This window comes from Electrophorus electricus, chromosome 12, assembly GCF_013358815.1.
Source record: "Electrophorus electricus isolate fEleEle1 chromosome 12, fEleEle1.pri, whole genome shotgun sequence".
Classification (NCBI taxonomy): Eukaryota; Metazoa; Chordata; class Actinopteri; order Gymnotiformes; family Gymnotidae; genus Electrophorus; species Electrophorus electricus.
In genome coordinates this window covers 21,325,650-21,352,145 of record NC_049546.1, presented here as the reverse complement: position 1 = coordinate 21,352,145, position 26,496 = coordinate 21,325,650, and the positions used below count along the sequence as shown (strand labels likewise).

General features: G+C 42.7%; 4 protein-coding genes and 1 long non-coding RNA gene across 6 annotated transcripts; 4 read left to right on the top strand and 1 right to left on the bottom strand.

Moving 5' to 3' along the window:
- The first annotated feature begins 6,798 nt into the window (after positions 1-6,798).
- tmsb2 (thymosin beta 2) lies at positions 6,799-8,786 on the top strand. The gene is made up of 3 exons (XM_027025742.2): positions 6,799-6,916; positions 7,674-7,778; positions 8,380-8,786. Exons 2-3 carry the CDS (start codon positions 7,679-7,681, stop codon positions 8,415-8,417), a joined length of 138 nt encoding a protein of 45 aa, XP_026881543.1. The 5' UTR covers positions 6,799-6,916; positions 7,674-7,678; the 3' UTR covers positions 8,418-8,786.
- A 2,445-nt stretch (positions 8,787-11,231) lies between these two features.
- On the top strand, positions 11,232-13,602 carry LOC113587180 (protein Wnt-8a-like). The gene is made up of 6 exons (XM_027025729.2): positions 11,232-11,493; positions 11,596-11,629; positions 11,746-11,884; positions 12,109-12,234; positions 12,339-12,481; positions 12,640-13,602. The coding sequence occupies exons 1-6, from the start codon at positions 11,423-11,425 to the stop codon at positions 13,204-13,206; spliced, it is 1,080 nt and encodes a 359-aa protein (XP_026881530.1). The 5' UTR covers positions 11,232-11,422; the 3' UTR covers positions 13,207-13,602.
- Positions 13,603-13,818: 216 nt separating this feature from the next.
- On the top strand, positions 13,819-15,910 carry LOC113587179 (protein Wnt-8c-like). Its single transcript, XM_027025728.2, has 6 exons — positions 13,819-14,103; positions 14,201-14,234; positions 14,386-14,524; positions 14,648-14,773; positions 14,910-15,052; positions 15,191-15,910. Exons 1-6 carry the CDS (start codon positions 14,036-14,038, stop codon positions 15,746-15,748), a joined length of 1,068 nt encoding a protein of 355 aa, XP_026881529.1. The 5' UTR covers positions 13,819-14,035; the 3' UTR covers positions 15,749-15,910.
- On the bottom strand, positions 14,817-15,388 carry LOC113587182. The gene is made up of 2 exons (XR_003411713.1): positions 15,302-15,388; positions 14,817-15,049 (listed from the first exon to the last, which is right to left on the bottom strand). It is a non-coding gene; the product is annotated as an uncharacterized LOC113587182 (long non-coding RNA).
- A 3,524-nt stretch (positions 15,911-19,434) lies between the features above and the next one.
- On the top strand, positions 19,435-25,215 carry lcp2b (lymphocyte cytosolic protein 2b). Of its 2 annotated transcripts, XM_035531949.1 has the most exons (16): positions 19,444-19,507; positions 19,862-20,012; positions 21,054-21,116; positions 21,640-21,686; positions 21,931-21,993; positions 22,092-22,120; positions 22,245-22,285; positions 22,428-22,635; positions 22,742-22,836; positions 22,967-23,033; positions 23,110-23,196; positions 23,307-23,373; positions 23,470-23,497; positions 23,815-23,889; positions 24,431-24,586; positions 24,759-25,215. In XM_035531949.1, exons 2-16 carry the CDS (start codon positions 19,935-19,937, stop codon positions 24,882-24,884), a joined length of 1,230 nt encoding a protein of 409 aa, XP_035387842.1. In that variant the 5' UTR covers positions 19,444-19,507; positions 19,862-19,934; the 3' UTR covers positions 24,885-25,215. The 2 variants fall into 2 exon arrangements, with proteins under 2 accessions (XP_026881521.2, XP_035387842.1); XM_027025720.2 differs by having other exon boundaries at positions 19,435-20,012.
- Positions 25,216-26,496: the final 1,281 nt, after the last annotated feature.

The window sequence follows — 26,496 nt, the reverse complement described above, 5'->3', positions numbered from 1 at the left end:
ATATAATATACAGAAACACTGGCTTCCATACATCAAATTAATAAGTAAAAGACAAATAAAACACTGATTTTGTGATGCCAGCTTCTTTTTGCTTAAGACAACTGTACCGTGCACTTATGTTGGGTACTTTGGGCCCGGCTGCGTTAGCCACTAATCCTGTCCTTGAGAAACGCTTCAGACAGACATCAGGTACCAACCAGAGCGCTCAGGTCTGGGAGCTCTCTGCGTTATCCACCTTATTAGGGTTAATGACGGATAACACACAGCCACAGTGGCCCCCGGAAAGAGCGCGACCAAACGTTCGCAGGCGGGGCTCAACGTTTGTGACGTCACAGTGGAAGGCAAACACGTCCGCTTTGTTTTTGTTTTTTCCCGGGGTTTGGGTTACGTGACTTCTTTTTTGCAAGTTTCTCAAACAATGTCCAATTTGTTCCGTTCAAGCGTGCTAAAAGTATGGTCCCAGGTCAAGATTATTTTAAAAATCTACGACTTTATATGTTTTTAATCACTGCAATTTAATGTTTGCGGTTTACGAGAATCTTTTAACGCTTAAATTAACCAAAAGGCTGACATGTAGCTGGGTTTATATGGCATGTAATGTCAGTATGACGACCATGACAGGTACCAAGGTCCTGCAGAGCGTAACCGTAACCAGAGTGTAGTTACTTACTGGCACTTTACTGCCACCTGGTGGCCACAGGCCGTAATGGCCGCTTCGACACCTGAGCGGCTGCTATACCCCATGCTGTAATTATTACCGAGCCTCTGGCCTTTCCATCGGATAAACGGAATATGTCCGACTGACCTTATCAGACGCACTCTGACCCAACACCTAGCATTTACAACATAAAGGTTAATGGTGGGAGTCTGGAGTCTGACGGAAGGTTAGAGGGACAGATCTCACCATACCGCTGGCTTGAGGGATCTGAGCAGCTCGGCTCATTTCGACCCACAAACATCACAGCTGGAATCTGCCTTAGAGCCCTCACTACACATACTGAGAAACACAAGGGTCTGCTATATATAAATATATGCATTAATAATGCTTAGTACAGCTATAGAGCTAGCCTGTTATTATAATAATTCCTTGATGCACATAGTGCATTAATAATTAAAATACATTTATATTGTATATTATCTTTAATATCTGCAGTTGTGTTTTACCTACAAGTGATCAATAAATTACTGCTCGAAAACACTGGACGCAGAAAAAGCGCAGTGATTTGACAGGTAAAACAAAGATTCTAACTGCAATATTTTTTGCTTATTAACGATCAAAATCAAATATTTTGGAAAGCCAAATATTTGGAAAAATGGGCCCAAAATAGAAACTCGATGCAACATAAGTGAACATACCTGTGATTGCAGACACACTTGTCACAGAAATTGTGATCACAGAAACAAAACTGAGTGCAACTGTGCCTTCCAGCTAGCCTAACTGCATGAACGTGGTTTTAAAATAAGCTGTGAACACTAAAACAGTTTCAATTTTGGCCCCATAGAGTGTCTGCCTGTGTGTCTGTCTGTGTCTGCTGCTCCACATAGAAAGGTATTGCCAGGGGAACTGAAAAATCTGACTGTGAAACTTCACAAAGACAGAAAAGGATGATCTGTCACCAACTAAACATCTGTTGAAACACAGTTGCATTAGTAATCAGGAGATACAGAACAAACCACAGTTCCACTAACTAATCAGGTGGTATCACTGAAAAGCAAACCGGCAAGTGGCTCAGAGTGGGCACATGGGTTATTAGTGGAAACTGGAGACAGTATGAAGCCAACCTCTATGGATGCTGTCCAAGAAAAAAAAACCTTATTTACTCCTCACACAAAAGAGACCAAGGAGATCAAAGGAATGCGGACAAATATAAGGAGCACATCCTTTGGTCCGATGAGCCCAAGACAAATGGATGTGACTCAGATCATCGGAGTGCAGAATGTTTGGTGTAAATATGGCCAGGACTACCACAGTGTGCACACGGTTCTGACAGTGAATCACAGAGCGGGGAGTGTGATGACTTTGGGCTGCACAAGTGCAATAGGTGTTGGGGAGATGACATTTATAGATGGTACCATGAATACCTGCGGATATACCAAAATACTGGCTGACAAGATGACTCCTGGACTCCAGTTGCTTGGCAGGCTGGGAATATTCTAGCATGGTAATGACCCAAAGCACACTGACAATCATGCAAGAGTTTCTAAAGAAGAAATAAGAAAAACTATGATCTGGCAAAGTATGTCACCTGATCTTAATAAAATAGAGCACATTTTGGGGTATTTTTAAATAGAAAGATAGAGCAACACAACCCCTCCAGCTGATAAAAAAAAGTCTTAATGGCATTAACGCCATTATTTCTCCATTAACATATCTCCAGAACATCTCTCCAGAATATCTCTCTAGAACATCTCTCTAGAACATCTATCTAGAACATCTCTTTAGAACATCTCTCCAGAACATCTCTCCATTATTTCTCCATTAACATATCTCCAGAACACCTCTCTAGAACATCTCTTTAGAACATCTCTCCAGAACATCTCTCCATCAACATCTCTCCAAAACACATCTCCAGAACATCTCTCTAGAACATCTCTACATTAACATCTCTCAATTAACATCATCTCCAGAACATCTCTCCAGAAATATGTGCACTGGTGTCCTCCGTGCTGGGAAGAACTGAGTTTATCAAAAATAAAGATGGAGATTTGACATATGGAAAAAAATAAAATATGTGAATTTCAGTAATGAAAGGTGGACTGACTTGTTGCATTGAGTTCCTACTGCACTGCCTACTATTTTTAATATAGGAACTCAGAATGTTCCCTCAGACTCAGACTCGTACAGGCTGGTGGAGGCAGGGCCGTGATGTAGGGAAATGTTTTCCCGGCACACATTAGAAAACCTGATGAGTACTTAAAGCATCTGAATGGCACAGAGCATCTCAACATCGTTGCCAAGTGAGTTTATCCCTTTGTGGCTGCGGTGTCTCCACGCTCAGCAAGAATGAGGTTTGTATCATCACTGAGTGGTGCTGGAAACATGGCAGCTTCTGTGGGCCTGCACAGTAACTGCATCTCAGCTTGTACTGAAGGTCAAAGCAAAGCAACAAATTATTGATTTTAAGCTTGCAGCTCAATTCATTCTGTGTCATATTTTTGTCTTTGAATTTATCTTCTTGTCAGAGGTTTGCTTCCCCGAGCCAACACACATCTAGTTTATGTTCTGATGATTAGGTTAATGATTACATTGGCAATGGAAACCACGAGGTCGTTCTTCGTCCCTTACGCTGAAATGCTTTTATGGTTTTCAGTTCACCTTTGACGATAAAACACGCTGAAAACAGCGAAGAAAAGTTTGTCCTGTTCATTGTTGGGAGACTTAAAACACCCTGTCAGAGTGGATTCCTGGGGGAACTGGGCTGCTATTGGTCAAGGAAGGGCACTGTTCTTTTAAAAGCTTTATGGCTTTGGATGCAGACATCACACCTCCTACAGATAACAGTACTTGTGAAAGTTACTTTTAAAAACAACAGCAGTTGTTTTGGACACCACTCAGGCGGCAGAAGGTTTTCCACACAGTGTAAGACACAGAGCCGTGACCCTATTCTTCCATTAAGTTGCAGTCAGTAGCACGTAGCATGCTATAGCTTAGTCACACATTTTTAAGAAGCTTCTTCTAAGAAGCTCTGATTTAATGCTCCAGCCTAAAGCTCTGTAGAAAGCATCTGAGTAACGCACTGAATGCCATCGTGAACATTACTGCCCTTTTCTCATGTCATTTGTTTCCAAATGCACCTGAATCTGGAGTATACCACCATAGGAACAGCCAAAATAGATCTAAATATATCTAAATCTCATTGTCAGCAGTTTGCTTGCTTCCTCCAAGTGGGTCAGCTTGACAGCATGCTCACATATGCTCCAGAAGGAGCAAACAGAACATAGGGTAGTACACATAATTCATGCAGTGTAAATGAAGAAATAATTTAAGAATAAGAAGTGTAACTGCTGACTTCAGGTAAGCGTTATCTGCCATGTGGTGATAAGAAAACAGCAAGTGATACTGAGAATAGTCCTATATTTTCTGCGTGCGTTAGCATAACCGCTAATCTTCAAGCAATGTGTGCCAGAACATTGACTCTTTTACATGTGGATGAAACATAATTGGCGCTGTACATCATTTGAAGATCCGCAGTCTAGCAGCGTAATCCGTTTTTGCATGTGACCAGTGATCCTGATGCATGTAGAATGAATACATAATTTAGGAAAACCTCATGCTGGCTTCATAAACAAATCTTGTGGTATGCCCCTCAAGAGGAAAATATCCCTAGTCACTTGGAATGGCTAACGAGTTTGTCCAGCAGGTGGTGCTATTTATTCATTTTATTCAAAACTATCATCGAACATCTGTTTTTCTCAAAAGGCGTTACATTAGCAAATTGACTAGAGGTCTACAGACAATCTGTGGTACCCAGGGTACCCAGTACAGAGTACTGATAAATGGGTCCAAGCTTTAATGTCAGGTCTGACAGGTTTTGTTACATGTGCTGCAATAGCAAGACGTGCTACGCAGGAACATAGAAATGGAAACATATCTTAAAGCTCACTTGTAGAAATAAGGCACATGTCAGACATTTGCAAATCATGCTGTGCTCCCTCTCCATGCAATGCGTAACCATATCAATCCTATTTCAGCATGGGCCTAAGACACTCTAGTTTATTTTTAAGTTTTGTTTTTTTCCACATAATGCAGACTTCTGCAGAATATTGTGGATAATTTCACCATGAAATATATAGTACAGCCTAATTTCAAAAGCTACTATGTCTAATATATAAATAATAATTACTCTAATAATGACTAAGATTTAATTCTAAAATAAAAATGGAAAAATTTAATGTTATATGCTATGTTTGCAATTATTATCTGAAAGTGGAATTCTTATTATACTTACAAATAGTTTTAAGATTATTATTTGTTGCTAAATGTTTCCCGTCTCTGAGAATATCTTAACGACCTAAAGACCTCACCTAACAGAACAATGACATCAGCTTCCACCAAAGGTAGGACATCATGAAGCCCTTCTCTGACCTCATGCTCATAAGCTTTCTCTTGTACCTTCTTCAGTCTTGAACCATCCATATTCTGACACCCCAGATGTCACTCGAGAGCGATCTTCTATCCGTCCTCAACGCTAGCTACCTCACAAGTGCAAAATTTTTGCTTTGTGATCTACCAGTAGTCTGCATCTTCCCTGCACTATTCCTGTGCACACATCCTTTTTCTGAACACTCATCTGTACACAGCGTTTATTAAAAAATGTTATTGTCTATTCACACTGCCTTGAATAAGAAAACGTCACAATACACTCAGCTCCAAGTGAGTTCACTGAAAATAGTACATTTTTTTTGTATATTGTGCCACAAATATCTTTTTTACGGGAATGTTCACTAGTTGAATAATTTATCCAGTGTGTGGTATCTGACCGGTTAAGACATATGGTAAATAAACCTTTAGCCATAGCGAGATTTTAAAATTAGATGATGAAATTACCACTAGATGGCACCAAAGGATTCTTTATATATATATATATATATATATATATATATATATATATATATATAGAGAGAGAGAGAGAGAGAGAGAGAGAGAGAGAGAGAGAGAGAGAGAGAGAGAGAGAGAGGCTTTTATGGGGACATAAAAATACCCACTTTATTTTGAGTATATGGCTAGACACTCTCCTGCAAATCTGAAAATTAGTGATTTGTCTGACCTGACGAATGACTGTGATGAGAGAAGCTCTTAGCTCATGCATATCTTCAGAAGATGATGTAAGCGTACAAATGCCATCATCATCACGTAAACCCACCCTTGCCGTCTAAACTAAGAGAGTGTGTGATCAGAGAGTGTGTGAGCATTTTTATTTGACTTAGCATTTCCTAAAACGAATATATTCTGGAATCTTTTTCTACCATTCGTGATCAGCCCCCAGCAGACAGGAGTTACTGTGTCATAACTGAATGGAAGTAACGTTTTATGGTCCATGCAGACACCTCATGTTTCATGCTTCAGGCTGTACACAATTGCAATGCACTCAATGCACTCAACTACAGCCCTTCCCCCAACCATGCGGCCACCAGACACACAGACAAACACACACACACACACACACACACACACACAGAGAGAGAGACACACACACAAGCACACACTCAGACACACAATGATATGCGCACAATAACACAACATGTGGTGCTGTTGTTACATAACACTCGATGTTGCCTGCAGCTCTCCCTCTAGCCAAAAACACACACCCCTCTGAACACTGACACACACAGCACATGCCTGAGCCCCATTAGTAAGAGACACATGCTGTAACCCCCCATTCCCTAAATTACATCATGATTCCTTACAGGATGGGAACAAGAGCAAGAATATGGAAAAAAGAAGAAGGTTGAATTGGTCAGTCTCCCTCTCTCTCTCCCTCCCTCCCTCTCGCTCTCTCTCTCTCTCCCTCTCTCTCCCTCTCTCCCTCTCTCTCTCCCTCTCCCTCCCTCTCGCTCTCTCTCTCTCTCTCCCTCTCTCTCTCTCCCTCTCCCTCCCTCTCTCTCTCCCTCCCTCTCTCCCTCTCTCTCTCTCTCTCTCTCTCTCTCCCCCTCTCTCTCTCTCTCCCTCTCCCTCCCTCTCCCTCTCCCTCCCTCTCGCTCTCTCTCTCTCCCACTCTCTCTCTCTCCCTCTCCCTCCCTCTCACACTCTCGCACACCCTCCCTCCCTCTCTCTCTCTCTCTCTCCCCCTCTCCCTCTGTCTGATAAATCCACACCCTGACAGAGGCGCAGAAGCACCAACGCCGGCAGACACCGCGGACGGACACGCAGCCTCTCTCCCTCCCTGCTTGTGGATCATCTCCTCTGTGCCAAACGGTAAGCCCACCTCTCTCCTCCTCCTCAGCTCGGCTCTCCGCCGCCGAGCGCTACCGGGCGCCAGGGAAGCAGGCTCGTTGTGCCGTGCATGCAGCAGGAGTGGGGCAGGGCGGGCTTGCTAACCACAGAGACGGGAGCGGAGGAAGGCAGGCGGAGGCGAACCACGCGGGGACACGAAGGCGTGAGGGGAAGGAAAGGCGGCAGGGACGTCAGACCTGGGCTTTCTCCGCCAAGGGCCACGGCGGGCCCGGACACACGGCGGAGGACAGGCGAGCCCTGCGGCAGGGACAGGGGGAGGGAAGAGAACAGGGGTGGAAACAGCACAGGAAGAACAAAGAGCCGCACGTGAGACGGGAGAGGCAGACAGGCGAGGGGGGGAGGGGAGAGGTGAGCGGAAGGCGGGCGGAGGGGACCGGAGCGTGATACATACACACACACGGGAGGGCGTCTGGTGCACATGTGTGATGTGAGAGCTCATAACATACATGATACCTCATGGCTGTTCAGAAATCTGGATTTGCCTCTGACAGAGCTCTTGTGTTTTGTGACAATCTACATGTATTAAAACAATAATGTGCACTTTATAGGAATGTGACAAAGAAATACAGATATCGAAATCATCCGTGTTGTCCAATGTAAGATGATGGCATTTTATTGGGGCTCATATTTTGGGCTGTCCCAAGAACAAGGCTTTCGAGAGACAAAGGAAGGTCACTTCTCTGCAGCTGTCAGTCCAACGTATCCTCTTTGTTGACAGCAAACATGTCTGACAAGCCAGACCTCACTGAGATCGCCAGGTTTGACAAAACCAAGTTGAAGAAGACCGAGACAAAAGAGAAGAACCCCCTGCCCACCAAAGAGAGTGAGTGACCTGCAGTAACCCTAACCCTGCCCATGCAGGGGGAGCTCCGGCCAACGGGGTGTGGTATGGAGTACTGTTCACTGTTTCTCTCGAGCTGCAGGGCTTTGTCCATTCTTCCTCCCTCCCTCCCTCTCTCTCTCTCTCTCTCTCTGTCTCTCTCTCTCTCTCTGTCTCTCTCTCTCTCTCCTTCTCTCTTCCTCTCTCTCCCCCACATCTTCATTCTGCGTCTTTCATTTGTTAGCTTACTCATTTCATTCTGATCTCGCTCTCTCTCTCCATCTCTAACTTAGCCCCACCCGTCCTCCTTTGCTATGGCAACCACGCCACTCTCTCACTCTCTCTTTCCGACAGTGAGCTCAGCGCATGTCCCCGCACACACCAGCCCCGCATTCGCATGTCAGCAAACAGCTGCCAGTTCAGCTTCATTCCGAACCCTCCGTCAGCACCGCAGTGCAGACCTGGGCATGTCCGACAGAAAGCCAGTTACAGAATGACGATCGTGTTGGCAATAGCGTCACGCTCCCTGACAGAGATGCAGAAAGGCAGTACCGTTCTGTTCACTGACGCACACGACGCCCAATCTCGCCTCTCTGTGTTTCAGCCATCGAGCAGGAGAGGAAAGGAGATGCAAGCCCCTGACCCGACCGAACGTGGGACGGCCGAGCACAACAGATGTTCCTCTGATGGAACTTTGAACCATCCACTATTTACATTTCCTATTTCAGTTTAATGGGTGCTACTGCCCCATGTGATGCATGGTTACTATGGCGATGGGAGCCACTGAGGCCTAGGAGAGGGTGAAGATGACACGGGGTGTAATAAGACAGGGTGCAAATATCTTACAGCAAATTCTCTTTGGTGCAATGGGGCATTTTCTTAATTTTCTAAAAAACGTTTCTTCATGAAGTAAAATGTGAACACAGTACTGTATGTGACTGGTAATCTCTGAAACCTGCTGTTACCCACACTAAACCGTGGTAAAAGATAATAAAAGTACTTACAATTAAACAATTGTAGTACATTCATTTATATGTTGCATATTTTTGAACACTTTATAAGATAAAAAATAGAATTGGCTGCATATGCTACAAAAAAAAAAAAAAAAAAAGATTTTCCTCAGATATGTACTTTCTGCAGCATTTTCTCAGGTGTCAATTTCCCCTAATTAATGCAAACGGTCATCACAAGATAATAGAATTATCGGCGCCAACCACATCATGTGTTCACTGACCGTCTACTAACTAAATCTTTCATTATATTTTCTCGGTCCAGTGCAGATCAATCACGTGGAAATACGGTGACGTTGCAAATGACCAGCAGGTGGCACTAATGCTGCATCAACTTTTAAGGCCCTTAAACTCCTTTTACACTGTCGTTGCGCACTAAAGTCTAAGAATGCTAAGAAAGGAATTCTGCTTTATCCTCATAAAAAGCATGAGCAGAGATGCCGTCGGGGTATCACGACGCACGGACCGTTCCGGACTAGACTACAGCACATTTCTCTCCCCGACGCAGCCCGTCTTATTACGTGCTGGCGAGGTGTGAGAAGACGCGCGCCGGTCCCCTTTGAAGGCCAGGCTGTGGCGCGCGGGCATGCTTGGCGTCGGCGGTCCGGGCGTGCGCGACACCTGTCCGTCTGGCCTGGAAGCGCCTACAGCGCCACGCCACGCCAGTTCCGCGGCTTTTCATGACCTAATCAGCATACAACCTCGCAATGAACGCTGCCACAAACGGCACTTAACAGGAATCGCGTTCTTTAAAAGGAAAGGTTACCAAAAGCTAATGCACGCGTTAACGTTCATGCACGCTGGAAAAGTAGTGACGGGCCCCTGCGCGGTCCCCGTTGGGCATGAGCAAAGAAGCCGTGTCCGCAGGAAGGTATCATATTAAACTCGTTTAAATAGATTTCATTAAAACTGCTTTACAATATGATACCCAAGTGGCGCACACGATGACTCCCATCAGCGTTAGTCATAATCGTTTGCACCCGAGTCTCTAAGTTCAGCTCAGCTCCTCTGGGTCTACAAGCCTTCATTTGCCTCGCGCAGCCTAGACTCGTTGCACGGGCTTTAGGCGTGCGCAGGATCACATCGCGTTGGGCAGTCTGTTTTTTAGTTTGCTGGCCCATAAATCCATTCAAAAATGATAGCTGCCGACATCTGCGTGTTTTCATTTACATGCATTGGTTTTACGCGCAAGGCATCAAAGATCACGGTTTAACAAGCCTTTCTTTTTTGACAAGTAGGTGTGGGAGTTTGGGTTTCAGGACTTGATGTCGCCGATGACCAATTAGTGGGGATTATCCTCACTTGCACGTCCCACTATTGTTTTGGCGCGAGCTGGAATGGTTCAGCCGAGGAGCTCGAGTACTTGGCCATTGTTCGGCCATCAAATAAATGTTGTTTTGAGGGGATTTTGATTGGCTGATGATTTGATTCGAAATTCGATGTTAACGTGTAGTTTCAACAATTAATCTTTCCACGAGAACCAAAATAAGTCACATTTCCATAGAGTATTAAGCAATCGCAAACATAATCGAAAGTAGATAAATTAATTTTCTCGATGTATAGTTTATGTATATTACGTATATATTCCATATGAGGAGTGAGTTATCATCTGCTTGCATAAGCAGTACCTTTTAAGAGCATGCTCAAAATCTATCGGCAACTTCAGACGGAGGGGATTTTAAAAAGCTCCCAATATGATTAAATAAGCAGCTCGGGCCTTTAAATTCCACCGACTCCAGTCCATCTTCGCAATGCATTCGCCCCCAGGCTCTGCGGGTTCCGCTCGCATGTCAAAGTGCCCGTGAGCGTCGTGTCATTTGTATGGCCTTTAGCGTGTTCTGATGAATGAATGCTTGTAAACTACGTAGAACAACCATCTCAATCCAGTTTAACGTCACAGGGCTAAAACTGGAGACCTTTTGGGTGAAAGATTTGAAGCTAAAAGTATTAAAGCAGTTAGAAAAGTTAGACTGCTGTGTGATTGGGGGAAGATCAAGGCAATTCGACAATCAACAACCACTGCAATGTCCAAATGGACGAAACACCTCCAGCTGTCCAGATGTACTACACAACACCTCCAATATGCAAAGTCCCTCCAATGGACAAAGTAACTCATTAGCTGAACATGTTCCAATGTGTGGCTCATTCCACACCGCAATATCCAACACAAACACACCGCCCAACTCCATCCTCTTTCTAAAAAAAAAACGAGTTTATTTAACTTTAATTTGAAAAACAAAACAAAACAGCGATACTACCACTACTACTACTGATACTATTACTACTACTACTACTACTACTACTACTACTACTACTACTACTGATAATAATAAGAGTAATAATAATACCAGTAATAATAATAATGACGATAATGTTTTTGGGGCAGACGGTAAATGGCGAGGGGCTCTTACACGTATCTGCTTTGAAGCTGAGCTGTAGGTACTTCTACGGGTTATTTACTACATCTCTGATGACCTCCTCTCCGTCTTTTCACAGTGAAATGTCAAAGGTTGAAAAAAAGCATGTCGCTCAGCATTGGCGACAGGTATAAATACCGTGATCCTCCAGGCCCCCGGTCAGTTGGCTCGAACTGTTTCTGGATACTGCACTTACTCACGCCTTGGACATCTCGCGCCAATGGTCTCTTTGCAAATCCTCGCATCTTTGGTCCTGTCCAGCTGCTGTCACGTGCTGTCCACAATGGCATGGTACGGGGATTTAAAAAAAAAAAATGACTTCGAATTGTTTTTAATGTACTGATTTCTAATTGAACGTTATTCTAAAGATGCGTGGTTTCTCTCCCTTTTCAGGTCAGTGAATAATTTCTTGATGACCGGACCCAAGGTAAGTGATGAGTACAATGACAGCTCTTGCTGCAGAATGAACCGCTCTGCACTAAACATCTCGAAGCGCTGGCGTTATGTTCTCTTATTTACGCCTTTATTTCTTACCGTGTACAGGCGTATCTGACATATGCAAGCAGTGTGCAAATAGGCGCCCAACGCGGCATCGAAGAGTGCAAATATCAGTTTGCGTGGGACAGGTGGAACTGTCCAGAGAGTGAATTGCAGTTATCAACGCAAAAAGGACTAAGGAGTGGTAAGCGAAATTACTTTTAAACCTACACCACGCCATACACAAAAGACATGAGAAACATGAGATCAATCGGAACGGGCTCACTCTGAATACATGCCCTTAGCCTACACATTGAGGCCCTCAACATTTAACGTGAAAACTGATCAAAATACTAAGTTCATTCAGAAAATATACTTAAAAGAAAAAGAAAAAGAAAACTTTATTCTGATAATCTCTTTTGATTTCAGCCACAAAAGAGACCGCTTTTTTGCACGCCATAAGTGCAGCAGGAGTTATGTACACGCTGACCAAAAACTGCAGCATGGGGGACTTCGATAACTGTGGGTGCGATGACTCAAAAGCTGGCAAAACTGGTAAGCCAAAATCAACAGACACTGACGCAGAAACGATGCACACAACGGTGATGCCCTGCAATGCAAATGCGTGCGCGCGCGCGCGCGCGTGTGTGTGTTCCCAGGAGGTCTGAGTTGGATATGGGGCGGCTGCAGTGACAACGTGGACTTTGGGGAAAACATTTCCAAGCAGTTCGTAGACGCGCTGGAAAATGGTCACGATTCACGCGCTGCGGTGAATTTGCACAACAACGAGGCGGGGAGACTCGTGAGTGTAAATCTCCTTCTCCACAGCAATATTTACAAAGAGTGACTAAATTAATGTTAACCGTTTTCGTGTCGGAGGGCCAAGTGTATCTTCTGGCATGCCGTTATTTCACAGGGATTAATACTGACACGGCAGTAAACTTTAATCTCGTTTTTCAGGCTGTCAAGGCAACGATGAAGAGGTCGTGCAAGTGTCACGGCGTGTCCGGAAGCTGCAGCATCCAAACATGTTGGATGCAGTTGTCCGACTTCAGGGACGTGGGAAACTATCTGAAAATCAAGCACGACCAGGCGCAAAAGCTCGAGATGGACAAAAGGCGAATGCGCGCGGGCAACAGCGCCGACAACCGCGGCGCGATCGCGGACACCTTCAGCACAATCGCGCGCACCGAGCTCGTGCACCTGGAGGACTCACCTAATTACTGCGCGAGAAACCTGAGCCTCGGGCTGCACGGGACCGAGGGCAGGGAGTGTCTGCAGAGTGGGACGAACCTGTCCCGGTGGGAGAAGCGAAGCTGCAAGCGGCTGTGTCACGAGTGCGGCCTCAAAGTGGAGGAGAAGAAAATCCAGACCGCCAGCAGCTGCAACTGCAGGTTCCACTGGTGCTGCACGGTCAAGTGTGAGCAGTGCACGCAAATCGTGTCAAAGCACTTTTGTGCAAGGAGGAAAAAGAGCAGTCGGACGCACAACACTTCACGACGGAGACATCGTACGCGCAGCGGATGATTTTCATTACCCCCCGTTAAATATTAATATGTATATTTGTAAATATATTTTATTGCCGACAGTATTTTGACGTGACACTGACATCAGAAAAAAGTGATAAACCTAGCCAACACAAAACCTGAATCCTACCCTTTTCCATTGTCGGTTGGATAGACTGTTCAGTACTTCTGTTTTAAATCTGCACTTTTTTGTTCAGATCACCGGGTTTGTTTCTGACCAAAATCGTCGTAAATCGTGGTTCATTCATAATGAACCTTCCTGTTTCGCTGACAGACATTACTTGCTAGTGTTTATTTCACATGGGGCTAAAATTTTTTTTCAAAAAATATATCAGTGACAGTCAGTATCAGTGACACCTTGTATTCATAAATATGATTAAATAATATGTAATTTATCTTCGAGTCGCCATATATACACACATATATATATATATATATATATATATATATATATATATATATATATATATATATATATATATATATATATATATATATATATAAGGGTTTTTTTTCTCAGAAGTAGAAAGAAAATAATTTTATTGGAGAAAGTGTGTTGGTTTGTACATAGAATAAACCCTCACCAGTTTATGAATGAAGATCACCGATCGCAGAGAAAACAGTTGTAAACGTCCATCCTTTGAAGTTCATTGGAGGAGTTTCCCAGTGGCTGTGGACCAATCGCGGATCACGAACTCCCTAACAAAAGGTGATCCCCCGATGGCCCTTGATGTGGACTGTATAAATGTCTAAAACGAATCTGAAATGAAACGCCAGATCATACAGCGGTGTTTGAGTGCGGAGCAAAGTGACCACACAAAGGCAGAAAAATGATTAATTCGTTTTTCTGGGCTTTTATTTTTTTCGTGCAGCACAAGCCTCTCCTAGGACATACATGGTAAGGACAATCATTTTCATGAACTTTTAGAATTTAGTGTGATATCCTGGATCACGCAACTGTATTCACATTTTGCTTTTCTTTCTTCTGCTTTTAGGGCACTTCACAATTTCCTCGTGACTGGTCCCAAAGTAAGTTCATTTTTCAAAACGTATTGAAAGCACGATAGCAAAACCCCACAACCCTACTCAAAAGAGAACGCGCGGGGGATTTTACGCTGAGTATTAACATAAATTAATTTTTAAAAGACTGCATTTAAGCGACACACTCTCCCACTGGCAGGCGTATTTGACTTACGCTACTAGCGTACTGGCCGGCGCGCAGAACGGAATAGAAGAGTGCAAATATCAGTTTGCGTGGGACAGGTGGAACTGCCCGGAAAACGCTCTTCATTTACCCAATCAGAGAGGCCCCAGAAGTGGTAAGATGCGCAAATGTAACGGATTGCTAAACTAAGAAATCGACGCGTACCTTGAACTTTACACCCACCTGAAAGGTTTTGTTGTTGTTGTTGTTGTTGTTGTTGTTGTTGTTGTTGTTGAAGCCACACGAGAGACCTCCTTCGTCCACGCCATCAGCACAGCTGGAATCATGTACACGCTAACCAGAAACTGTAGTCTCGGGGACCTGGACAACTGTGGATGTGACAACTCTAGGAATGGCAAAATTGGTAAGAATGCGTAAAGAGACAAGAAAGACACCGACCGCGAATCTTTTCAGCATCTGAAAGCATTTATTAGCGCATAGCGCAATGACGGTCAGATGTTGCTGGCTGTAGATCTGATCTTATTCATCCGGATGTGTAGGAGGTCGTGGATGGCTGTGGGGAGGCTGCGGTGATAACGTTGACTTTGGAGAGAGGATTTCCAAACAGTACGTGGACGCAGTAGAGACCGGACATGACGCTCGAGCCGCAGTCAATCTTCATAACAACGCCGCCGGCCGTCTGGTGAGTTATAATGTTATAACTATGAGTTATGAGATATACGTTATGAGTTACGAATTATAGGTTATGAGGTATAGCGTAGCTCATAAAGCCACACGTTTGTATGCATTTGGCTATATCGTAAAATATCTTGCATTACAGGCAGTAAAGGCAACCATGAAAAGAGTGTGTCGGTGCCACGGTATGTCCGAGAGCTGTGCAGTGCAGACGTGCTGGATGCAACTCTCCGATTTCCGCGAGATTGGAAATTACCTGAAAGTGAAGCACGACCAAGCGCAGAAACTTCAGTTCGACAGGAGACGAATGCGCGCAGGCAACAGCGCGGACAGCCGCGGGGCCATCGCCGACGCGTTCAGCGCCATCCCGAGATCCGAGCTCATATACTTGGAGGATTCTCCGGATTACTGCGCCAGAAACGCGAGTCTCGGGCTGCACGGCACGGAAGGCAGAGAATGTCTGCAACATGGGGACAGTCTTTCACAGTGGGAGAAGCGCAGCTGCCGCAGACTGTGCCACGAGTGCGGCTTGCGCGTGGAGGAGAGGCGCACAGAGACCGTGAGCAGCTGTAACTGCAGGTTTCACTGGTGCTGCACGGTGAACTGCGAAAACTGCTCACAGGTAATAGTGAAGCATGTTTGCAGTAGGAAACAAAGCAGCCACGGTCACCACACACGACGCAGAGTTCGAGGACCAAAATAACTGATGGCATGTGCGCGTTACAGTGGAACACTCTAGACGACTTGCTTGCTTGCACTTTTTTTAGTAATGGAATATTTGTAACTCACAGGTTATACTTAATTTGTGTAAATACAACAAAATGTATATTTAAAAATGTTCTAATAAATTAAATGAAAGATCATGTGGTGCTGTGTGTTGACTTGCACATTTCCGGTCCACATTCAACGCGAGACATGTCAACAAATGTAGCGAGGGTTCACGTGATTAATACCGACAAGCGAAACTCTTTAGAGGACGGAGCTGATGAGATCAACGTGGAGGTCTTCGCACTTGGCACTGGGCGTTTCTCTGGCTGGTTTGGCGTTACTTTGATATGTAGACCACAGTGATGTTGTGTATCGCAGTCTGACGTGGTAATGCTGGGTTGGTGTATGCAGACCTAGTTAAACAAGTCAGTACAATGCATCTCAATTCATTTACGATCTGGACGGAATGGAGAATATGCAGGTATGAGTACTAAACTACACTACCAGGACAGTATACTTCGTAAAGGAAAAGTGACTTTATCTTTAGCTTTGGGCCAATCACAGGCCAAGTCACTTTAAAACCAGGGAACCCTAATTATGGCATGTAGCTCCCAACCATCTAATACCAGAGTTGTACCCTAATTTGACAACTTCCCCTAATACATAGTTAATTTCTTCAGCACAGTGGGACATGTCATAAATCTTCCAGTGTGTCTGGCCTGATGAATGATGGGATATTGGCTCCAGGGGGGGTCTGAACCCCAAGGAGATAGGGGCAGCAGAAGGGGGCATCACCTAGATGTTTTGTTTTTCCTTGGCTGCACTAATTTAAAAACCCATTCAGGACTTGTTTAAGCATGTGGTAGGGGTATTATCACAATGTTTAGTTTTTATAAGGTCTCCTGTTACATGGTAGACAAGCGTGCGTGCGCACACACACACACACACACACACACACACACACACACACACACACACACACACACACACACACACACACACACACACACACACACACACACACACACACAGCAGTCCTTTTTACATCAGTTCTGTGTACTTGATCAACTGATGTTAATTTGCTCTGTTTTCTGCAGTTGTGCCATGTTTCAGTTAATGATTTTTTTAAAAGGCACAAGATGCCTGGATATTTTGTGTATGTATATATAAACAAAGATGCACATGTTTACATAAACAGTATTTACAGTAAAAAATATATAATGAAGTATGATGTGCTCTTGGGCCCAAACCAGGTCACTCATAAAGGAACCAGGTAAAGACTAATACAACATACCCCCATCTACAAGATAAGAGCCAGTCGACAGACTTAACAGTACAACTGTGGTGCAGAGTAGTGGATTACAATGTCCAGAGGACTGGATTAAACTTTACAGTTGACTGTATGTCTCATTGACTATTGGCCTATCAGGTACAGCTACAGTATAGTATGTAATAAAGTGCTCACTTGTATATAAAAAAATGCAGTTTACCATATATACACCATGCACTGTGCTACTACTACTAAAGTGGAACTGTTTGAGATGTTCCTGACCAAGCCTCATCAAAGTGATCCCTACCAAAGAGCAACGAGATTTTCATTTAAATATAGACAGCTGCTGACATTCAGAGTACTTAAATAAGATTTAAAAAGTAATCGAGGGGGATTTACTAGCTCTGGCGTTACACTGACTGCGCATTTGGGCCTCAACAGTGTTTATGCTAGCAGAGGCCCTGGTTTTAAAGAATAAATGCAATGATGCTCGCATTTCTTTAAAGTGATTGTCCTTCCTTCTTTTTCCTGTAAACTCGGGAAGCTTGTGGGTATTCCAGGTTGCCTGTTTGCCTTCAGGGGTACCATGTATTTCTCAGGCTGTCCTGCTGTGACCTAATGAATGGGGAACAAAATGACCATCCCACTAAATACAGCACCATGTTGTCATCTAAGTTAGACACGCCCCCCCTACACCAGCCCCTCCCCTTTTCTCACAGACCTTTCATATGGATGGAATCAGACTGTGATCTCCCGCAATCCCCTTTGGTTTCTACCCTCTTCAAAAATACTAGCGCTGAGGGTCAACCCGGCCTGCTCCACTCCACAAAGGGCCCATTTCCTTTAAGCTTGCGCATGACAAAGGTGTGCTGCTCTGTGTCGCCTGATCAGAAGCAACTGATGTGACATCCACTCCCACAACCAAAGCAACAACTTGCCTGTCAGTCTGTGATACAGTACAAGTCTACTGGGAACAAGGTTCTTATTACTTTAAAATTGTTTTTGATATTCACTGTTGTACAAATACTAAATCAGAGCATTATCTGGGGAGAGAAGTATACATTTTAGCTGAGTATTTCTTATTGTTTGAAATAATTATTCAATACTTTGTCTAAAAGTCATTAAAGGAAAAAAAAACCCTGTTTTGTACATCTGCAACTTCATTGGTGCATTTTTTAAAAAGCACAGCAAAATGACTGAACCATCTCTAAATAAATATTTGTAAATCGAGAATGTAGATGCAATTCTAAGGCAAACAACAGACAGGCTACCTGATATAACTTTATGTCTATGTCTACGTGCTAGTAATATACTGCTATAACATCATAAAGTCCTTCACATCATTGATGGTCAGCCTTTCCTCTGTGCAGCTGGACAAGAGGGCCCCTCCTGTCTTTATGGGACCCCTTTGGCTAAAACCGTGAGGCAACAGTCTTGTGTAAAGGCCCCCAGGGTAACAGCTCCGGTCAATGGGAATCCCGCAGTCCTGCAGGGAGGGAGGAGTCTCCGCACCACTCTCACCTTGGTGTTACACGGATGGGACCTGCAGCTGGCCTCCATCTCCATTCTCGCATGCTCCCCTGGTTTTGTGTGGTGTAGGCCGTGCATGAAAGGGGAGTTGTGGTTTAAACACGAAAAGGGCTGCACCTTTTTTATCTGGCCTTCTTACCAGGGTGATGTGCACTGCATGCACGTTTGCTTTGAGCTGCACATGGGACTCTGCCCATCTAAACCAATTCGCCTGTTATGTCTGGACTAGGCCTTTCCCCCCCATGTCTCGCTCCCTACACACAACTCTCGCAAATGTATCCAGTATTTCAATATAGTCAGAGTGTCTGTGAACCTGGGAAGCTCTCTTGTGGCTTACACATGAAATTAACTGTCAAGACAAAGCATAGCATCTGTTGGGCTGTGTGCAGATGAGGAACTGACCTGTATCTTTGCTCTGCCTCTCTGCCTGCATTAATGCATGAATGCATTGCCCTGTAGGCTAATACCAAACACACCTCTGTGTGCTGGCCTTTATCTTCCTGTCTGGATGCAACACCTCAGCTTGTTTGCTTTCTTTTTTTTAGTTTATAGCCATGGGCTTGAGAAAAGCTTCTCGTACAGAAACATAGTAGGTCAACGTGCCGATTTCTGTGTATATAACTTGTTCAGAGGTGCCATGCCTGTGCAGGACTAAAGTGGCTCTCTGTGACCTAAGACAAATTTCCCCGCATTCATATGAAACATAAGGTCTGAACATCCACATGTATAAATACACCCTGACGGCATTTCACATTATGCAGTTCTAAATGTGGGGTGTTCTATATCTGATGAACAAGCACTTCCTCTTTTGAAGCCACTGACTTCAGGAAGGTGGTAAGAACTGTTGCTATCAGCGCACGCTACACTCTTTCACTCAAACTTGCCAACAGCATGGGCAAACGCAGGGAGAGTAAGACTCTAGAGTAATCTCACTGGGTAGAGTAACCTTACCGGGTAATCTCACCGTGTAGCGTAATTTCACCGAGTAGAGTAATCTCACCGTGTATAGTAATATCACCGTGTAATCTCACCCGTTAGAGTAATCTCACCGTGTATAGTAATATCACTGTGTAATCTCAGCGGTTAGAGTAATCTCATCGTGTAATCTCACTGTGTAGAGTAATATCACTGTGTAATCTCACCGGTTAGAGTAATCTCACCGTGTAGAGTAATATCACCGTGTAATCTCACCGGTTAGAGTAATCTCATCGTGTAATCTCACTGTGTAGAGTAATATCACCGTGTAATCTCACCGGTTAGAGTAATCTCACCGTGTCTGCACCTGTCCCTCTTTCTTTTTTGCCTCAGTAAACTGAGATTACCACACACAAAAAAACAACCAAACAAAACAGACAAACAAACGAAAATTATCTTGGTCACAATGAATTTGGACAGCACTCCCTCTAAGTTTGAAATAATGGGCTGGGACTCACAGACTCTGGCTGACTACATGAAGAAAGTGAGTATGATCCCTCAGTTGAACTATTTCATTTTTCATTCCACAGTGCATTGTGGAAAAAAAAGTACTATATATGTAGAGATGAGAATACAGCTACACATCATGACACCGTGTTTCACAGACACTGTGTTTAACGTCAGGACACTCTGTTTAACGGAGTGTTACAATCATCTGTTGCTTCTGATGTATGGTGATGTGTTTATATGTGCACAATGCCACAACGTAAACTCTAATCACACAGTACAATAAGTCAGTGAAGGGCACGTATCTGTTTTGTTCAGGATGGGAACAGTATCTTATAAAACGTCATCTGACTGGAAAGTCTTACAGATCTGAAGTCTCCGATTTGAAAGGAGTAAAAGTCTCAATACACATAAAATAGATCCAACTGTCAGATGTTGTGCTGTGAGATGATTTTAAACTGTGACTGTCTGAGTGAAGACACTAGGCCCCACTAAAGAACGGTCACCGCTGCTATAACAGAGAATGCAGAGTTAGGCATTACAGGCTCCAGTTGTTTGTAGAAGTTCATAAGGCAACAGAGATCATGAAACAAACACACAAGAGTTACATTTGACACTGAGTTTAAACTATAGTACATTATATTACATACATTATCTTACACTGTACACAATTTTGCTTCACATTTGTCCTTATTTGAAGCTAACTGTGGGTATTTTTAATGTTTCTACATATGTAAAACTGTTATCAGCTCCTGCTACTCTCACACAACAGGGAGGGTGTGTGATGATAACTGTGAAAATGGCTGGAGAAGCAAATGTGTTCTTCAGCATTATAACTGCAGCACACGTGTTCAACATTATAACTGCAGCATATGTGTTCTTCAACATTATAACGGCAGCATATGTGTTCTTCAACATTATAACGGCAGCATATGTGTTCTTCAACATTATAACTGCAGCACACGTGTTCTTCAACATTATAACTGCAGCACATGTGTTCTTCAACATTATGACTACAGCACATGTGTTTATCAGCATTTTTCAACTGTAGCACACATCTGATACATTTCTTTCGTAGATGAGGCTGTCTGGTTGCGACACAGTGGTGAGGAGAAGTGGCATGAATGGTTCAAAGTTCTTAGTAAGACGTTTTCTCACCTTAAAGTTTCAAGTTTATAAGAACATGCCTCATTCTAAACACACAAATATATATATATATATATATATATATATATATATATATATATATATATATATATATATATATGAGAGAGAGAGAGAGAGAGAGAGAGAGAGAGAGAGAGAGAGAGAGAGAGAGAGAGAGAGCATAAGCACACTGAATTAAATATTCACAGATTTATTATATAAATATGATATATATGAATGATATGGGCTTGTCTTAAGTCACTAACTGGCATGCTACCACACTGGTCATTCACACAAACAATGTAATGAATGTGGTACTTTCTGAATGTTTATGTATCAGTTTTGCTTAGTTACTGTAATTAGTCCACATATGTACACAGCTTTGTGTTAAGGGCTTTAAGCCTATTAATTTGTCTGTTTTTCTTTTTATTATGCATTTATCAATAAGCAATAAGAACAGAGATAATAGAAGAATAAAAGCAGGCTGCCCCTAACACTGTTTGTCTTTATCACTCCAGGCAATGTCATACATCGATATTCAGAAGTTTCCCAAAGTTCATGTGCCGTAAGTTTGAAGAATTAAGGCGTAAACATATTTTAACAGATATAGGGAAGCAGGACGCAGCACAATGCTGTACTGAAAAGCTAAAACAGAGGAAGTTACTTAATGCTCACTCATGGGCATCACAAAAAGAGAGTCTTTATTTACCGATTGCTGTTCTCTCCATCACTTTTCCTGAGAACATGATGACATGATAACTCTCTCCGAATACTTACACTTACATTTGGACCTTCTTTCTTTGTTAAAGACTCATCACAAAGATCATCAATGAGATTAATCAGGGGGAAAAAAAGAAGGGGCTGTTTCATCGGTGAGCTTAACAATGCCGACACACTTAAGGCGAGAAGCACAGAGCACAGCTGTGTCTAACTACTAACATTCTTATATTCATATCTACATTTTTTGCAGACCTAAACCGTCACAGCTTCCAATGCAGGGTAATTTTAACACTAGGCGATAACACGTATTCACACCCTAAGTCACCTATTTATTTGCTTATTTACTTATGTATTATTATAGTAAATTCATAATAGTTCTATCTTCATTGTTCTCTTTGAGTAGGCTTTGTACATACACCTGAGACTTCGCAAAGAGACGAGTTTGTGAGTCTCACTCTGATTTGTATTTCTTCATTCTAAGATCATCAAATAAATTCAGTCTGTAGTTGTCATCCTTTCTCAAGTTAAATTTAGCACATTATTCTAAGAACAACCTTTCTTTTTCTTTATTTTTTTGAATGATGAGGACGATGAGGACAGTGAACCAGACTATGAAGAGCCAGATGAACCCAGTGGTAATTTTGAGGACGACTACATATGTGCAGTGTCGGATGGGCTTGACCACGAAGCAGTGAACAGTGATTGTGAATATGAATTACCTCCTAGCGAAATCTCCACTGATACACTGAGCCACTGCTGTGCTACCAGGCCACTGAACAACAGCCATTACATAGGTGACTCTACGACACGCTGGAACATACCTCAGGCCTGCACCACTTAATCGTTATCCATCAAGCTGCCTTGTTATCCACTACTGTCGTTGTCTCTGTGTGAGTGTAGATAGCATTCGGGAGACTCCAGGCCAAGGCCGGACAGCTGCACTTCCCCAGCGGCCAGGCTTCACACTGGCTCCCCCTGCAAAGAGCCAAGCTAATGTATTTTTTAAAAATCAACATAATGAGACTTATTTATATATTTTATAATATTCATTTGGAAATTAATTGTTTAAAAGTTATACCGCAAATTGGGCACTGAGACAAATTATGTTTCCCTGTTTGTCTTTAGTTTCTGGATGCTAACTCTCCGAGGCCTGGTTCTCACCCACAAAGACCCATAACACCCTCTTCTAAATGTAGGTATGGTTTGTTTCCTTCTCCAGGGTTTTTATTTTTAATGTATTTTAATTGATGAATGTCACATTCCTGCAGGCAAGCCTGTTGGATCTGGACCTAACATAGACCGCAGGAACAAGCCTCGCTCGACATGGTTCTCCAAAACAGTCCCAGAAAAACTAGGTATCGTTTTTCTACATACTTATTCATGCAATTTGAATTTTTTTTAAAAAATTATATGTATGTGACATTACAAAATATTGCAATTGTATTTTAATGACCACCCTCTGCAGTAAAAAGCTTCTCTCCAGCCACAATGAACTTACAAATGGCTACAGGGTTACCAAAATCACCATCAAGGTAACTAGCTTAATAATCATGGGGACTCTTACCTTAATGTTTTGAAGAAAGAGAACAGCACTAAAAAATGTGAAAACCTTTTCATATTTTTAACAGATCCGCGCAATTTACTTCTAATAATCAGGCAAGTTCTTACCCCTCTATTCATTAGCACAACACAATTTAATGTTCTTTGACAGTCCTAATAACTTCAGATGAATTCCATCTAAGATACATGTATACGCCAGTCTAAATGACGTGTTGTTTGCCTGCACAACCACAAGATGGCAGTATTGTAATGTGAGTTTGTGCAGGGCACAAGGATCGTTTATTTAAACAAAGGAAAAATGAAACCCACTAAGCCCTGATATTTATTGTCCATTCTTTAATATAACAGTCATAAACAAAAACAAATAAAGAGAAATATAAAAATAAACCTGTGAATATGGATATCTGATGCAGGACATGGACCCAGAGTGGTATGTAGGGCCAATGACCCGAGGAGAAGCTGAATGCTCTCTGAGACAAATATATAAGGTAAGTGTTTTGTTTTTGAAATGAATGAATAAATGACTGAGAGAATGAGGGAAGCAGCTAATGATTGTTCAGTCTACATCTATACGAACAGGCAATGGAAATTTATTCCAACATCTGGGTGCTAATACAGAAAAGGGGCTTGAAGTGTGTCTTCCCTGTCTCTTGAGGGGCAAACACACACACGACACTCATAATTTGTTGTTATTGTTATTATTAATCAGGTATAGGAAAAAAGGTCAGAATGGGAAATAGAAATGATATGGAAATTAGTGGGTATGACCTTGTTTAATGCCAATCTGTCAAATACAGTGAGTCCTAGGGTAGCTGGACCACTGAGGATGCAAGTGTGTGTGTGTGTGTGCACCTGAGCATATCAACATTTTAGTTATGTTATTACAGCACAATGTGCTCTTTTAAAATAAACACGGTACAGCAGTGGCACAAAAACACCTCACACTTGGGTTTTTATTTTATGTTTAACACACTTCTACCACTGTTATCAACAGCTCTGTTAACAGTGTTGTTTCAAATGCGTGTTCAGAACGGCGCATTCCTCATTAGAGACAGCTCTACGAACGCCATAGCACAGCCATATACACTCATGGTACTGAATGAACACAAAGTATACAACGTACAGATTCGTTTCCATGGAAACGACCACGGCTACTCTCTGGGTACAGGCATAATGGGGGCTGAGGTAAGTAGCTGACAAAGCTATCAATCAGATCCTTTACCCCGACTTAAAACAATCAAACAAAAAAATCAACAATACTACAGAAGTAGAATGGATTTGGGTGTTCTCAATCACTAATTGCAACTAAAATGCATTATGCATGTCCGACTGAGTAACAATTGCCTTTGTACCACAGATTTTCCCTAGTGTGAGAGACATCGTCTCGCACCATGTCAACACTCCAATCATGCTTATAGATGCCATGGACCCCAATAGTGGAGCTCAGCATCAGTGCTGCCTCCTGCACCCAGTAAGGCATTAAGCAAGACTGCACACGTTCAGAGGACCAGAAGAAAAGAGCTAGTCAAGACAAATTATAGTCTTACAGGAGTTCAACTGACTTGTATCGATACATGCTATTAATGCTATCTAATACGTACGTTATTTGAAAATGTACTGAAAAATCAAAAAATAATGGCAAAATGAAGCAAACTTTAGTTTAAATTCCTGTTTCATAGTGCACTTGCATGGGCTTTTCCTTTTGGGGGAAATAATGTAAAAAAGATCATTTGTATCTGGTACTTTTAATTTTTGTACATTTTAATTTTTTTACACCCAACAAACCGTTTGTATTTTTGTGTTTGTATGTATAAGATGTTACAAATAATTTAACAGAAGTTACAAATACTAATTCAAATACATTTGAAAATACAGTTGATACCCTGTTGCCAAATACCCTGTTGCCAACAGTACACCATTTCACTTCTCTACTTCTGGGGCTGCAGAGTCCTGTACAACACAGTGCAGACATGCTGTCTTGTCAGGGTGGGTGAAACACACAGTTAGGTTACACTGCAGTAACTGAGTCTTCACTGCAAATAAAGAAAAATCCAAGGTTGTGTAAGCAAAAACCACAAACAACCCCTGGGACCCTTACATACAAGAGAAAGTTCACAATATGTGCTATAAAACCCTTGCATCAATATATACCTTGCAAAATGCAGTGAACCGCAATGGTAGAACGGTATGGAAAAAGAAAACAGTTCACAATTGACTGTAGGAACTTATCAAGCAAATCTGTATCCTTCTGCATTTATGTGGAAAATAACTACAAATGTACAATGATACATTAATCGGATGACACCAATAGTGGTATAAACGCATATGTTGCTAACTTATGTTTGTGTTAATGCACAATTCACATATCCACAGCCCTTGGCAGAGTAAATTTTGCTTTCAATAAATAAATGAAGATTGTTAGATAGCTAAATAGACAGACTTCCCCTACTTATGGCAATACCATGGCAGAAGATGTAATTACAGAACATCTTGCCAAATGCCTTTCCAACATACCTTTCTTCAGATATTCCTGAAGGTGAGGCACTCTCTCTCCCTCCCTTCCCATCTATATTCTGCAGAAAGTGGATGTGTACTATCACTAGAGCAGTAGTCTTTCTGTGAGTGTCAACCCCACATCGTCATGTACCAGCATTGACGTTAAATTTTACCCCCCCCCCACCCTTTTTTTTACTTCCCTTTTTTCCACAGCAACCCCCCCATGTTTGATAGGCATCAGCAGATGTTGATCTGGGTCACATCACTAGTGTAACAGGAGTTTCACTCCAAGCAGCTTGTAAACCTGTGATGTGCTGCACCATAACAGAAAGTGCCACCAAGTGACCTAAAGACACTTCAGTCTCTGGGGCAGTCTGCGGTCATACTCTTATCAAGTCTTTCTATGGGGCTAACTGTGTGCTGCATTGAGCTATGCACTGAAGCAGGCTCAATCCACAAAAAAGGCTGGGTTTTATCAAATTAAAAATAATAATAAATACATAACCAAAATCCCACCTTGTAAATGCTAAAATCCCACCTTATGTTTAAATAATAAGTCAATTTTGGATACCATGAGTCTTATAAGGATGATTACATTT